The following is a 15,743-nucleotide window of genomic DNA, read 5'->3' on the forward strand; positions in this document are numbered from 1 at the left end:
ATTGCTCATCCATACAGTATAATGTGTTCTTGGGTACATTTTGTTGCTATAGAACCCTCAAAAAACTTGTTCTAATTTTTTTCAGTATTATATTGGTCACCCATACAGTATTACATGTTTGTGAGTACATTTGCATGGTATCTAACCCTCCAAAAATTTATAAATTTATTGGTATTATATTGCTCATCCATACAGTATGTGTCTTCTTAGGTACATTTCATTGCTACATAACTCTCAAAACACTTGCTAAAAAATTTATGGGGAATATATTGCTAATCCATAGGGTATTAGATCTTCATGGGAGCATTCAGGTGGCATCTAACCCTCAAAAAAATGTTCAAATGTTTTCATTATTATTATCAAAATTATTATATTGCTCATCCATAGAGTTTCACATATTCTTGGGACAATTTTTGTAGTATATAACCCTCCAAAAATTGTACCAGAATTTGTCAGTATTATATTGCTTATCCATACATTATTACATATATTCTTGGTACATTTCGGTGGTATATAACAAATAAGAAAAAAATGTTCAAATTGTTTTCCCGATATAGTTAGTCAATTTAACATACTTTGTTTAAAATTACAGTGTGTTACAGTTAGCCCAAAACTGGATCCCATATTCTAGATGTGGCCTCGCCAGTCATTTATAAAGGGATAATAATGCGCTGGGATCGCGGGATTGTATCTCTCTTTTTATACATCCTAAAATCTTGTTTGCTTTTGCATCTGCTGCTTAACATTAGGTACTATTGCTCAGCTTACTTGTAACTAGAATACCCAAGTCCTTCTCCTGTTCTGTAGTCTTGATTAGACTGCCATTTAATGTATATGCAGCAATAGGATTACTCCGTGCTATGTGCATTACTCTACATTTATCCACATTAAATCTCATTTGCCAACATAGCGCAGATTTGGACACATACACCTGGTTTCGAAATTATCCTCTGTCTTTAGACCCATGTTCTGCAGCAGCTAATCCATGCTTTTCACATGTTGCTCAGTTGCATCAAAGCAAAGTGAGTGTACCTCTCCGCGTTGCACCCCATGTTTTTTACCAGTTAAGGCCCTATTTACACTTCTTTTTGGACACCAGATTTTCTACTTCTATTCTCAAAAATTTTGCACACTACTGATGTTAAGCTTACCAGATGGTAGTTGTCTGGATCCACCTTCTATCCCTTCTTAAATATTCATACCACATTAGCCATCCTCCAATCCCATGGCACCACCCCTGTTACCATAAAGTCTAAGAATATGAGATAGAGTGGTCTGTCATTTATTGACCAAAAATTCTCCCAGTATCCATGGATGAATGCCATCTGGGCCAGAGGATTTGTCAATGTTTAAATTGCTCAGACATAGATATACTACTTTTTATGTCAAACTAGTTTTATCAGGTGTGAACTTTGATTGTTCCCTTGATGAATTATCCCTGTAACAGACAGTTCATTTGTGAACATGGATGAAAAGTGCCTGTTTAATATCTCAGCCTTTTCTTTGTCCTCTATAATTATCTTGTTATGGTTGTCTTTTAAGGAGCCGATACCATCTATTTTTTTTCTTTTCTGGCATTGATGTATTTCTAAACATTTTGGGAATTTATTTTAATGTTGTTGGTGAGTGGTTTCTTTGTAGATAACTTTTGCTAGCTGGATTTCTTTTTTAAATTTCTTAGCTAAATCTTTATACTCCTAAAATGCTTTTTCAGTATCCTTGGCTTTCAAGATTTTGAATGCTATTCATTTTTGCTTAATAAAACGTTGTATTGTCTTATTTATCCATAATGGTTTCTTTTTATTCCTTGACATTTTATTGTCAGAGGGTATAAGATTTCTGCAGGATTCTAGTAGTATTTCCTTAAAAATGCCCCATTTATGTTCGGTATCCCCAGTTAACATGACATGGTCCCAGTCTACATGATTAAGCTCTTCCCTTAATTTGTTGAAATCAGCTTTCCTAAAGTTCCAGGTTTTGGTATTTCCCTTTTTGATTGCTTGATTGAAAATTACATTGAAACTTGCCATATTATGGTCACTGCATCCCAAATACTTCCTGACCTATAGATCTAAAATTGTATCTGGTCTATTTGACAGAACCAGATCCAGCACATTACCTCCCCTGGTTGGTTCATCTACCAGCTGAGAGAATTAATTGTCCTGAATTGTGGATAAGAATGTATAGCTTTTAGCACAATGTTAGGAGGCTTGTAGCAAACTCCAGTTAGCAGCTTTCCATTATTGCCATACCCATGTATATTTACCCATAGTGACACTACAATGCTGTAACTCACCCCAATGTCTTCATTGAGCACAGGTTTTAAGTTGGATTATTCGAAGATGCACATCCCTCCACATTTTTTTCGTTCCTGTCCTTTCTAAATGTAACTCTACATTTGAAATCCAGTCATGGCTTTTGTCAAGCCAGGTTTCTGTAATGCCCACCAAATTGTACTCTGTGACCGGCATAAGAGTCTCCAATTAAGTTTGTTTGCAAGACTTCTTGAATTTGCCAGCAAACATTTAATATTATTAGCACATTTGTTACTCCTACTCAGCTCCCTGCTTTCCTTGCAAATCCCAGCCCCTCAATTCTTCATTAACACCAAGTGTCCTAATCCCTTTGTCTACTCTATCTATCCCTTTAGAAGTACAACTACCCTCCCTCCCCTAGATCCTAGTTTAAAATTTTCTCCATCTGTCTTACCATTTTTTCTTCAAGCACAGCTGCACCTTCCCCATTGAGGTGCAACCCGGCCCTACTGTAGAACCTGTAGCCGACAAGGATGATGGTCAAATTCTCCAGTAACCCAAACCCTTCCTTCCTGCACCAATTTGTAAGCCACTTCTTTATCTCGCTAAGCTCCAGCTGTCTTTCTAGTGATGCTCGTGGCTCTGATAGTATTTCAGAAAACACCACCTTGGTGGTCCTGGCCTACAGCTTCTTTCCTGTAATCATTCTTAAGAACCTTCCACCTCCTTCTAACTTTGTCATTCCTACTGATGTGTACCATGACCGCTGTGTTTTCCTCAGCCCCACCAAGCAATCTGTTTATCCCATCCACAATATGTTAAACCTGAGCACCCGGCAAACAACACATTGTGTGGAATTCATGTTCTCGGTAGCAGATGACCCTGTCTGTCCATCTAATTATAGAGTCCCCTACCACCAACACCTGTCTGTTTCAAACATTGACTATTGTCACATATAGACTAAAACTTGGTTTGCGTGAAATTTCATTGGTTTAAAATAAAAAATAAAAAATTGGCCTACCACAGGTTCAGAAATTTGATTATTGACTATTGTCATATATACTGTATAGCTTGGTGTGAGTGAAATTGTGCTACTTTGAAATGAAAAACTAAAATTGTCCTGCTATAGGTGTACAAATTTGGTCTCTCAGTACAGGTCCCAGCTGTCACTTTTTCTCCCTATGTGGCGTCCCTGCCTTGTACCAGCATGTGTCCAGTAACATCCACCGTGACCTTACCAACGCGGTTACTGGATTACTAGAATTGTCCACTTAACGACCGACACGTGGACAAGCGCTTGTTGCCAGGGATGCTACATTTCCCTGACGGCATACTTGGTGAACACTGTGGAGGCCGGGAATGAGTCCCACCTTGGCATGGCACATGTGCTACCAACGCTGAGGATTACTGGCCCTACTTCTATCACAGTTTCCTGAACCTCCTACAGCAGCTCCTTCAACCCCACCTGCTCCTCCTCACCGTCCATCTACATTGTGCTATTTCAATGCATGTCATCCACACCAGCCAGAAGCTGGAATCTCTGCAGCACTGTTTTAGCAAAGTGGCAACTGGCATTGCTGAAGCTAATTTTTCTAAGAGACAAACTGCACACCACGACAGTTATTGAAAGGAATAAAAGACCAGACAGATCTGTGACTCACCCCTAAACTACAACCAGGCATGGTCATGTGTGATAATGGGCGTAACCTGGTGGTTGCTGTGAAGCTTGGAAAACTCCCACACTTATCATGCTTGGCCCATGTGCACAACTTGATAGTTCAGCAGTTTCTGAAAACAAACCCAGATTTGCCAGAGTTACTGTTCAAGGTACATCACATCATGCCCATTTCTGCAAGTTGGCTACAGCTGCCGCCTCTCTGGCAGTGCTGCAGCAGCGCATGCAAGTGCCAGCTCACTGACTAGTGTGTGATTTGACCACACCTTGGAACTCCACACTGCACATGCCATCAAGGCTTTGTAAGCAGCAGAGGTCAGTTGTGGAATTCTAGCTCCAAAACTCCCAGCAGTAGTCTGATCAGACACCACACATAACAGCTGAAGAGTGGGCATGGATGTCTGACATTTGTGAGGTTCTCCAAGACTTTGAGGACTCCACAAAGATGGTGATCGGCGATGACACCATTATTAGCACAATGATCCCACTTCTGTGCCTACTTAAACAGTCGCTGCTCACAATTAAACATGAAGCTTTGTATGTGCGCCAGATGGAGATGGAGAAAGACATGAGACAGGGAGATACTGCTCAGCCTCATGACATCTCATTTGCTCAGCACAGATTGGGTAACATTGAAGAGGTAGAGGCTAAAGAAGAGAAAAAGAAACAGGAGCTGACTGAGCGCAAAAGAGGATAGTACCCACACAAGTTTTGCCCCATCTCTCCTACGTGGATGGGCTAAGGAGGGGAATGAGGAGGAAGAGATGGAGGAGGCGACAGCGAGTAGTCATGATGATGGAGACAGGGAAGTGTTGGCTACAGGGACCTTGGCACATATGGGAGACTTTATGTACATTACATTCATCTTGGCCAAAAAAGAATATTGGTTGTTCACCCACCTAGACCACGCAACATGGAAAACTTTGCATCGCTTCTTCCTGAGGCGGAGAGGACTTCTAAAATGGTGCTAGACCATTGTGGAAAATATGTTGAAAAAATTCCCATCAGAGAACGCTAGTGGCAAGGGGCAAGCTTCCTTCCCCAACCTAGGAGGAGAGGTGAAGGAGACATAAGCCAGGAACAACAGAGGCAGGGTTACACTGTCAAAGACTGGGCCAATTATATGACAACCTCCCATCTTCCATGCCATCATGACTGGGTATTTTTGACAAGGAGGGAGTTTTAAAAGATGGTCAAGCAATACCTGGCCAACCAATCCAGCATACTCCTTAATTCCTCTGACACATTCAGCTATTGGACCTCAAAACTGGACACCTGGTATGATCTGTCTCCTTACATCTTGGAGGTGTTGTGCTGCCCTGCCACTAGCATCTGTCCACCTTGACAGTCACAATCTGCGTGCCCCAATAATGCATCTCAAGTACCTATTTAACATTTAATAATGTCCTGAGTCCCAACATGTCCCTTATAAACACTATGATGGACCGACATCTTCCCTATGCATAGTATGATGGGCCCAAAACTTCCTGATACACAGTACGATGGTCCAACAGCTCCGCTATATACAGTATGATGGGCCCACAACTCCGCTGTACATAATATGATGGGACTGCAACTCCTTTGTACTAATCCTTTATTTATTTAATGATCGCAAGCTATAGTGGTGGATTTGCTAATTATTACGTATTATACACACCAGCTACCTACTTGTACATGTGTTATTGCATGAGGTGTTGCATACAAATTTCATATATAAATTACAGTGAACAAACTAACAATGACAGACTGGTACAGAATGGAGAGGGTTCTGCCCTTGTGGGCTTACAGTCTACAGTACATTACATTGTTCTAATAATTAAATTTTAACATTTTTCATTCTAGATCCTTTGCAAGATATAGGAGTTAGCTTTAATCCTTGTTCAAGAATTCTATCCCAGCGTATAATAGCTAAAATTGGAATCATTTTAAGTAAGTAAATATACTTATTGCAAAAGTTTTTCAGAGTTATGCAAACAGATAAAATCTATTTATTCATGGAGTCCTAAAATTGCTTGCATGCCAATAGTTGGAGTAACTTGCTGTATGTAGCGAAACCTAGCACAGCCCTAAGGCTCCCTTCACACGTCTGTTTTTTGTGTCTGCATGCTGTCCTTTTTTTAAGAGCCACAAATACAAACACACGCACACCGATTGTATTCAATGGTGATGCGCGCATCTTGTTTTTCAAACAGACAGTGTAGTGTAAAAAACCCACAGACATGTCAGTTTTTTATGAGCAGCATGAACAAAAGGCATGATACACACGTGCACTCTGATGATACTCAGATGACATCTGTGTGTCATCAACGTGACACGTACCGGTGCCTGGGAAGAAGTGGTACAGTTGGCATTATTCCCAGGCACTGGCTGCTGAAGGAAGCTCTCGTCTTTATCTCCTGGTCTCCATGAAATCAGCTTGACCAGGTGACACTGATGGGAATTGTATTCAGCACCCGGTGTGCCCCCCCTGTGTAAAATAAACAATTTAATAAAAAAACGCCATGGGCTCCTGCACAATTTTCATAACCAGCAGAGGGAAAGTCCATGGCTAGGGGTGGATGTTAATAATCTGGGAAAAGGGACAATATCCCAAAAGGTTCCCAGACTACAAATAAGAGCTCACAGCTGTTTGCTTAGCCTCTCCTGATGAATTTATAGGGAACCCAGAAAAAAATGACATAGTGTCCTCCTATAAATTCGAACCAGCAAAGGTTAATCAGACAGTGGTGGGTTGATATTAATAGCCTGGGAAGGGGCAAGAGATATTACCACCCTTCCCAGGCTACCATCATCTGCCCTCAGCCGCCTCAGAAGTGGCAATCCATAAGATAGGCTAAATCTGGCGCTTAGCCTCGCTCTTCCCACTTGCCATGTTGTGGTGGCAAGTGGGGTGATGTCACCTTTGTATTGTCTGATGAGATCAAGCCCAGGGGTTAGTGATAGAGAGGCATCTATAAGACACCTCTATTACTAATCCCATAGTAAGTATTGAAATAAACACATAGTAAGAATAAGATCCTTTATTTGAAATAAAACTCAATATCCTGTTTTACAAAATTTATTTAAAATGTTATATTCACATTTAACCCTAATCTGTTGGAGCCCATGTTCCCTGTAAAAAAAAAATAATAATAATAAACAATATGAGTGTCTGAGCAAAGGGTCTGAATACTTATGACCATGTGATATTTCAGTTTTTCTGAAATATTTCAGTTTTTCTTTTTTAATAAATTTTGCAAACATTTCTACATTTCTGTTTTTATTCAGTCTAGGGTGCAGAGTGTACATTAATGAGAGAAAATAATGAACTTTTTTTTAATTTATCAAATAGCTGCAATGAAACAAAGAATGAAAAGTTTAAAGGGGTGTGAATACTTTCTGTACCCACTGTATCTGACGTGAAAGTAATCCTCCGATGCCCATGTCCCCCGTAAAAAAAAAAATAAAATAATAAACAGCCATATTCCTCACCTGTCCAAGTGAAGATAATCCATACTGTCCCATGCCATAATCCATCTCTGCGACATCTGATTTTCAAATTGAACAGTGCCATGATGTGACCGCTCACACTGAAAACCAGGACACAATGATCTGCTGGGAGCGCAAGCTTCAGTGTTGAGTGGTAACATCATAAAAGTTACCCCCAGTCAGTGAGGCTGCTTTTCTATGGGCAGTTCACTGTGAGCCGGGACGATGAATTGCAGTGACCTCAATGAGATCACCACTCTCACCGATGGATTTCCCTCTGCTGGTTATGAAAAATATTCCCCTTTGCTGGTTATGAAAATTATGGGAGCAAAAATGTAGAAAAAAGTGGGTACTCACCATCTGCTAATATTCAGTCTTTATCATGCCACATGCCAAATGCAGAAATAGCAGGGAGAAACGTGATGTAAAAAGACTTTTTTTCTACATTTTTGTTATTTCATGGACTATATTTCTGTGGCAGCACCCAAGTTCTGCAAGTGGCATATACGCTGAATATCTGACACACACATGTACAGGTGTTTTCACTAGCGGTTGGTGCGGCAATCTGTTAATCTTTTTGCTTTGAAAATTATGGGAGCACCCACTCCATTTTTTTTATTTAATTCTTTTATTTTACACAGCTGCTGAATACAACTCCCATCATTGTTGCCTTGTCACGCTGATCTCAGGGAGACCAAGCGATAATGAGAGCTGCCTTCAGCAGCAGGCGTGAACTGTACTGCTTTTCCCAGGCATGGGTACGTGTCACACGAACTGCATATGGATATGCCACACGGATGCGAAACAGCAACAGCAAACGGAGACACAGATGACACCCAGATGTCACATACATACATATAGATGGCACACGGAACATGGATCTCACCGGTACTGGTTTTTCCTGTACAGGAATCACCAGTTCGTGTGAAGGAGGTCTCATAGTGACACCCGTCATTGTAAGACCAGTATTTTCTCTTGTGTGAAAAATGGTCTATGTTCTTTTCAGTGTGCTTGATCCATTTTTAGTCCATGTGTAAGCTCTTCTAATGCTTGTTGCATCCGTTTTTCTCATACGAAAACATTTTTTTACCTTTTACTGCATATTAAACAGTGAAATCAGGACAGCACAAGGAGGATATCAGTGTGTTGTCAGTTTCTTTTTTTTCACAGCGCCATTGATTTGCATTTGCGAGTTAGATCCACAACACAGATCAAAGTAACACATCTACCGTAATGTTTTTAGCGGACAATCGGACATGTGAAAATGCAAATTCATTGGGATGAGTCCGTGAGCTAAATAAAAAATGAAAGACGCACACATACCAAAAAACTGATGTGTGAAAGAACCCCGAACCTAGCTTCTACCTTGTAATTTCCATGTGTTTCTGTAAAAAAATCCGGCAAATAACATTCAATTGGCATCCATGCATTGTTAAAGGATTTTGCTTTCCTGTGTATAAAGAATAAAAAATGCCTGTTTCATTTCAGGACAAGATATCAATTTACTCTACAGTAATACAAGGATATTCATCAATGGAGTTAACCTATTTCATCAAGAAAAATCTTTATGCGAGAAAACAGCCCCAAAGTATTCCTTTTGTGGGAAAAGAAAAGGAGGTAATAAATATAACATATCCACTTAGATATGCTTTATTATCAGAAAAAGAGTTTGCTACATAACAGCAAATCAATTTGATGCAAACAAAATTCTTGTTGAATTTTTAGGATTAGCTTAACTCAGCAAATTCGAACAATTTGTGTTTTGCTTTGTGCAAATTGCCTAAAATGGCCAAAGCCATGATTTTACACATTGCAGAAGATTGTATCAGGCTGTAGGGATGTGGACTGTCTAATCCTGTACCTACCCCTGAAAACAACAAAAAAACATGTGAATACTGTTGTGCGGTTTTATATGTAAAAGTGATGTGTGTCTTATGTACTGTATTAGGCCTTCTTCACTTGTCCATTTTTTAAGGACTGCAAACACGGACATACATACACCCATTGTATCCAATGATGGTGCGCACATGTGAGGTTTTTCACATAGGTCGTGTGTCCGTGTGAAAAACCCAGTTTTTTTTGCCCAGCACCGACGAATGTGTGTTACACACGTGCACACTGATAACAGATTTATGACATCCGTTTGTCATCAGCGTGACACATACCGGCACCAGGGAACAATCAGTACAGTGCGAATTGTTCCCATGTGCCGGCCGGCTGCTGAAGTCAGCTCTAATCATTGCCTCCTGCTCTTGTTGATCTCAGCAGCTGGGTAACTCCTGTGTTAAACAAAGAATTAAACAAAAAAAAAACTGCGTCGGTTCCTGCGCAATTTTCATAACCAAAGAGAAATCCCACGGCTAGGGGCTGATTTTAATGATCTGAGACAAGAGGCAATACCCCAAAAGGATGCCAGGCTATTAATATCAACTCACAGATGTTTGCTTAGCCTTTCCTGGTGAATTTATGGGGGCCCCAGAAAAACTATCACTTAGGATTCCCCTATTAAATCAAACCAGCAAAGGCTAAACAGGCAGTTGTGGGTTGATATTAATAGCCTGGGAAGGGGTCAGAGATATTGCTTCCCAGGCTACCAACATCGACCCTCAGCCACCTCAGAAATGGAGCATCCATAAGATGCACCAAATCTGGCGCTCAACCTCTTTCTTCCCACTTGCCCTGAGGCGGTGGCAAGTGGGTTAATATTTGTGGAGGTGATATCACCTTTGTTTTGTCAGGTGACATCATTACTAACCCAATAGTCATATTGTAAAAAAGACACAGCCAAAATAAAGTCCTTTATTTAAAATAAAAATCTACACCCTGTTTTACACATTTATTTAAAAATACAAAACACAGTTATACTCACCTTACGCCCATTCCTTTGAAGTCCCTGTCCCCTGTACAAAAACAGAAAATAATAACCAACAATAATACTCACTTTATGCCTAATCTACCGATGCCCATGTTCCCTGTAGAAAAACCTAAATAAAAAAAGTGAGAATAAGCTCCAGATTTAGCGCATCTTATGGATGCGCCATTTCTTGAGTGGCTGAGGGCTGATGTTGGTAGCCTGAGGGGACAATATCTCTGACCCTATCCCATGCTATTAATATCAACCCACAGCTGTCTGTTTAGCCTTTGCTGGTTTGAACTTAAAGGACCCAACATAATTTTTTTGGGGGGTCCCCCATAAATTCATCAGGAAAAGCTAAGAAAACAGCTGCGAGCTGTTATTAATAGCCTAGGAACCTTATAGGGTATTGTCCCTTGTCCCAGGCTATTAACATCAGCCCTCAGTCATCGGTTTTCCCTCTGTTGGTTATGATAATTGAGCGTGATCCCACGCCTTTTTTTTAATTTAATTAACACAGGAGTTACACAGCTGCTGCTATATACAGCTCCTCCCATCATTGTCTCCTCTGTTGTGAACTGTGTTTCTGGGCTCCCTCTTGTGGTCACTAATGGTATTGTATGAGTCATGTCTTTCTGCAGGCCTGGGTTTCAGCTGTTTCATTAAGCTGTGGGTGTTCCCTATTTAGTCCTCCTTAGGACTCAGTCCCTTGCCTGGTATCGATGTATTCAGTCCAATTTGGTCTCCTCCTGATTCCTTGCCATCTGTCTCATGCAAGAAAAGCTAAGTTCTGTTTGCATTCTTTGGATCATTTGCATTATCAGTGTTTTTTGTCCAGCTTGCTCAAAATGTGATTTTCTAGCTCGCTGGAAGCTCTAGGGTGTTGATATTCTCCCCTCACACCGTCAGTCAGTGCGGGGGTTCTTGAATATTCAGCGTGGATGTTTTTACACGGTTTTCTGCTGACCGCATAGTTCACTTTCTATTTTCTGCCTATCTAGATTAGTGGGCCTCACTTTGCTGAATCTAGTTCATCTCTATGTTTGTGTTTTCCTCTTGCCTCACCGTTATTGTTTGTTGGGGGCTTTCTATATCTTTGGGGTTAATTTCTCTGGAGGCAAGCGAGGTCTTATTTTCCCTCTAGGGGTAGTCAGTTCTCCGGCTGGCTCGAGACATCTAGAAACAACGTAGGCACGTTCACCGGCTACTTCTAGTTGTGTGTTAGGATCAGGTATGCGGTTAGCCCTCTCCACCTCCCTAGAGCAGTTCTATGTTTTTGCAGACTTAGCCGGAATACCAGAGATCCTCTACCACTGGGATCACAACAGTATACCGGGCCAAAAAAGGAAATGTTTAATGCATCGCAGAAGCGGGATTAAAAAGAAGTTCTGAGTATTTTTTTTTTTTTTTGTGTTGTTTTTCCTTGCTGCAGTCTGTCTAGCTTCTTTCATCCCCTTATACTCTGAGTGGCTTTGAGCTCTGCTGCAGACATGGATTTTCAGACTCTGACTTCTAGTGTGGATCAGCTTGCTGCAAGGGTGCAAAGCATTCAGGATTTTGTCACTCATAGTCCTATGTCTGAACCAAAAATACCTATCCCTGAGCTGTTTTTTGGAGATAGATCTAAGTTCCTGAATTTTAGGAATAATTGTAAATTGTTTCTGTCTCTGAGACGTCGTTCCTCTGGTGATTCCACTCAGCAAGTTAAAATTGTTATCTCCTTCTTGCGTGGCGACCCTCAAGATTGGGCTTTCTCTCTGGCGCCAGGAGATCCTGCATTGGTGAATGTTGATGCGTTTTTTCTGGCGCTTGGTTTGCTTTATGAGGAGCCTAATCTTGAAAATCAGGCTGAAAAGGCGCTGCTAGCTATCTCTCAAGGTCAGGACGAAGCTGAGGTGTATTGTCAAAAATTTCGGAAATGGTCCGTGCTTACTCAATGGAATGAGTGTGCCCTGGCCGCAAATTTCAGAAATGGTCTTTCGGAAGCCATTAAGAATGTAATGGTGGGGTTTCCTATCCCTACAAGTCTGAATGATTCAATGTCTCTGGCCATTCAAATTGATCGGCATTTGCGGGAGCGCAAATCTGCTAATCCTTTGGCGGTGCTGCCTGAACGGACACCTGACCCTATGCAATGTGACAGAATTCTGACCAGAGCCGAACGGCAAAACCATAGATGTCAAAATGGGTTGTGTTTTTACTGTGGTGATTCAACGCATGTTATCTCAGCATGCTCTAAGCACTTAAAAAGAGTTGTTAATCCTGTCACCATTAGTACTTTACAGCCTAAATTTATTTTGTCTGTGACCTTAATTTGTTCATTATCTTCTTACTCAGTCATGGCTTTGGTGGATTCTGGTGCTGCTCTGAGTCTGATGGATTTATCGTTTGCCAGGCGCTGTGGTTTTGTCCTGGAGCCTTTGGAATTTCCTATTCCTCTTAGAGGAATTGATGCTACGCCATTGGCGGAGAATAAACCTCAGTATTGGACGCAGGTGACCATGTGCATGACTCCTGTACATCAGGAGGTGATTCGCTTCCTTGTTCTGCATAATTTGCATGATGTTGTCGTTTTGGGTCTGCCATGGCTACAGACCCATAATCCAGTTTGGATTGGAATGCTATGACTGTGTCAAGTTGGGGTTGTCGGGGGATTCATGGCGATACTCCGTTGGTGTCTATTGCTTCTTCCACTCCTTCTGAGACCCCTGAATTTTTGTCAGATTACCAGGATGTATTTAGTGAGCCCAGGACCAGTGCCCTTCCTCCTCATAGGGACTGTGATTGTGCTATAAATTTGATTCCTGGTAGTAAATTTCCTAAGGGTCGACTCTTTAATTTATCTGTACCAGAGCATGCCGCGATGCGGAGTTATATAAAGGAGTCTTTGGAGAAGGGACATATTCGCCCATCCTCTTCCCCTCTTGGTGCAGGATTCTTTTTTGTGGCCAAGAAGGACGGGTCTTTGAGACCTTGTATAGATTATCGTCTTCTGAATAAGATCACGGTCAAATTTCAGTATCCTTTGCCATTGTTGTCTGATTTGTTTGCTCGGATTAAGGGTGCCAGTTGGTTCACCAAGATAGATCTTCGTGGTGCGTATAACCTTGTGTGCATTAAGCAGGGAGATGAATGGAAAACAGCATTTAATACGCCCGAGGGTCATTTTGAGTACTTGGTGATGCCTTTTGGACTCTCTAATGCTCCTTCTGTGTTTCAGTCCTTCATGCATGATATCTTCCGGAAGTATCTGGATAAATTTATGATTGTTTATCTGGATGATATTTTGGTTTTTTCTGATGATTGGGAGTCCCATGTGAACCAGGTCAGGATGGTGTTTCAGGTTCTGCGTGATAATGCTTTGTTTGTGAAGGGCTCAAAATGTCTCTTTGGAGTACAGAAGGTTTCTTTTTTGGGTTTTATTTTTTCCCCTTCTACTGTGGAGATGGACCCAGTCAAGGTCCGAGCCGTTCATGACTGGACTCAGCCCACGTCAGTTAAAAGTCTTCAGAAGTTCTTGGGCTTTGCTAATTTTTACCGTCGTTTTATCGCTAATTTTTCTAGCGTAGTTAAACCTTTGACGGATATGACCAAGAAAGGTTCTGATGTTGCTAATTGGTCTCCTGCGGCCGTGGAGGCCTTTCGGGAGCTGAAGCGCAGGTTTACTTCAGCGCCAGTCTTGTGCCAGCCGGATGTCTCTCTTCCCTTCCAGGTTGAAGTTGATGCTTCTGAGATTGGTGCGGGGCCGTTTTGTCGCAGAGAAGCTCTGATGGCTCTGTGATGAAGCCATGTGCTTTCTTTTCCAGAAAATTTTCGCCTGCTGAGCGGAACAAGATGTTGGTAATCGGGAGTTGTTGGCTATGAAGTGGGCATTTGAGGAGTGGCGACATTGGTTCGAGGGAGCTAAGCATCGTGTGGTGGTCTTGACTGATCATAAAAATCTGATTTATCTCGAGTCTGCCAAGCGTCTGAATCCTAGACAGGCTCGTTGGTCGTTGTTTTTCTCCCGTTTTGACTTTGTGGTCTCATACCTGCCTGGTTCGAAGAACGTGAAGGCTGATGCGCTTTCTAGGAGTTTTGTGCTTGACTCTCCGGGAGTCTCAGAATCGGCTGGTATTCTCAGAGAGGGAGTGATTTTGTCTGCCATTTCCCCAGATTTGCGACGAGTGTTGCAGAAATTTCAGGCTGATAGACCTGATCGTTGCCCACCAGAGAGACTGTTTGTCACTGATAGATGGACCAGCAGAGTTATTTCCGAGGTTCATTCTTCGGTGTTGGCGGGGCATCCTGGTATTTTTGGTATCAGAGATTTGGTGGCTAGGTCCTTTTGGTGGCCTTCCTTGTCGCGGGATGTGCGTTCCTTTGTGCAGTCCTGTGGGATTTGTGCTCGGGCTAAGCCTTGCTGTTCTCGTGCCAGTGGGTTGCTTTTGCCCTTGCCTATCCCGAAGAGGCCTTGGACGCACATTTCCATGGATTTCATTTCGGATCTTCCAGTATCTCAGAAGATGTCTGTCATCTGGGTGGTGTGTGATCGTTTTTCTAAAATGGTCTATTTGGTGCCCTTACCTAAGTTGCCTTCCTCCTCCGATTTGGTTCCTTTGTTCTTTCAGAATGTGGTTCGTTTGCACGGCATCCCTGAGAATATTGCGTCTGACAGAGAATCCCAGTTTGTGTCCAGATTCTGGCGATCCTTTTGTGCTAAGATGGGTATTGACTTGTCGTTCTCATCGGCTTTTCATCCTCAGACTAATGGCCAAACCGAGCGAACTAATCAGACGTTGGAAACTTATTTAAGATGTTTTGTTTCTGCTGATCAGGATGATTGGGTGACCTTTTTGCCACTGGCCGAGTTTGCCCTTAATAATAGGGCTAGTTCTGCCACTTTGGTTTCGCCCTTTTTCTGCAATTCTGGTTTTCATCCTCATTTTTCCTCGGGCCAGGTTGAGCCTTCTGACTGTCCTGGGGTTGATTCTGTGGTGGATAGGTTGCAGCGGATTTGGAACCATGTGGTGGACAATTTGAAATTGTCACAGGAGAAGGCTCAGCGTTTTGCCAACCGCCGCCGCGGTGTGGGTCCCCGACTTCGTGTTGGGGATTTGGTTTGGTTGTCTTCTCGGCATGTTCCTTTGAAGGTCTCCTCTCCTAAGTTCAAGCCTCGCTTTATCGGTCCTTATAAGATTTTGGAAATCCTTAACCCGGTGTCTTTTCGTTTGGACCTTCCAGCGTCATTTGCTATTCATAATGTGTTCCATAGGTCCTTGTTGCGGCGGTACGTGGTGCCTGTGGTTCCTGCTGTTGAGCCTCCTGCCCCGGTTTTGGTTGAGGGCGAGTTGGAGTATGTGGTAGAGAAGATCTTGGATTCTCGTATCTCTAGACGTAGACTTCAGTATTTGGTTAAGTGGAAGGGCTATGGTCAGGAGGATAATTCCTGGGTTGTCGCCTCTGATGTTCATGCGGCTGATTTGGTTCATGCCTTTCACGCTGCTCATCC

General features: G+C 42.1%; 1 protein-coding gene across 2 annotated transcripts in view; it reads left to right on the plus strand.

The window, feature by feature from the left end:
- LY86 (lymphocyte antigen 86) overlaps positions 1-15,743 on the plus strand; it is a 95,927-nt gene that overhangs the window by 40,954 nt on the left and 39,230 nt on the right. The window contains exons 2-3 of one of the 2 annotated variants that reach the window (XM_077267653.1): positions 5,773-5,859; positions 8,887-9,015. In XM_077267653.1, the coding sequence (XP_077123768.1) occupies positions 5,773-5,859; positions 8,887-9,015 (216 nt within the window). The remainder of the gene's footprint in view (positions 1-5,772; positions 5,860-8,886; positions 9,016-15,743) is intronic. The other variant, XM_077267654.1, reaches the window with a different exon arrangement.

This window comes from Ranitomeya variabilis, chromosome 6 (assembly GCF_051348905.1).
Source record: "Ranitomeya variabilis isolate aRanVar5 chromosome 6, aRanVar5.hap1, whole genome shotgun sequence".
NCBI lineage: Eukaryota > Metazoa > Chordata > Amphibia > Anura > Dendrobatidae > Ranitomeya > Ranitomeya variabilis.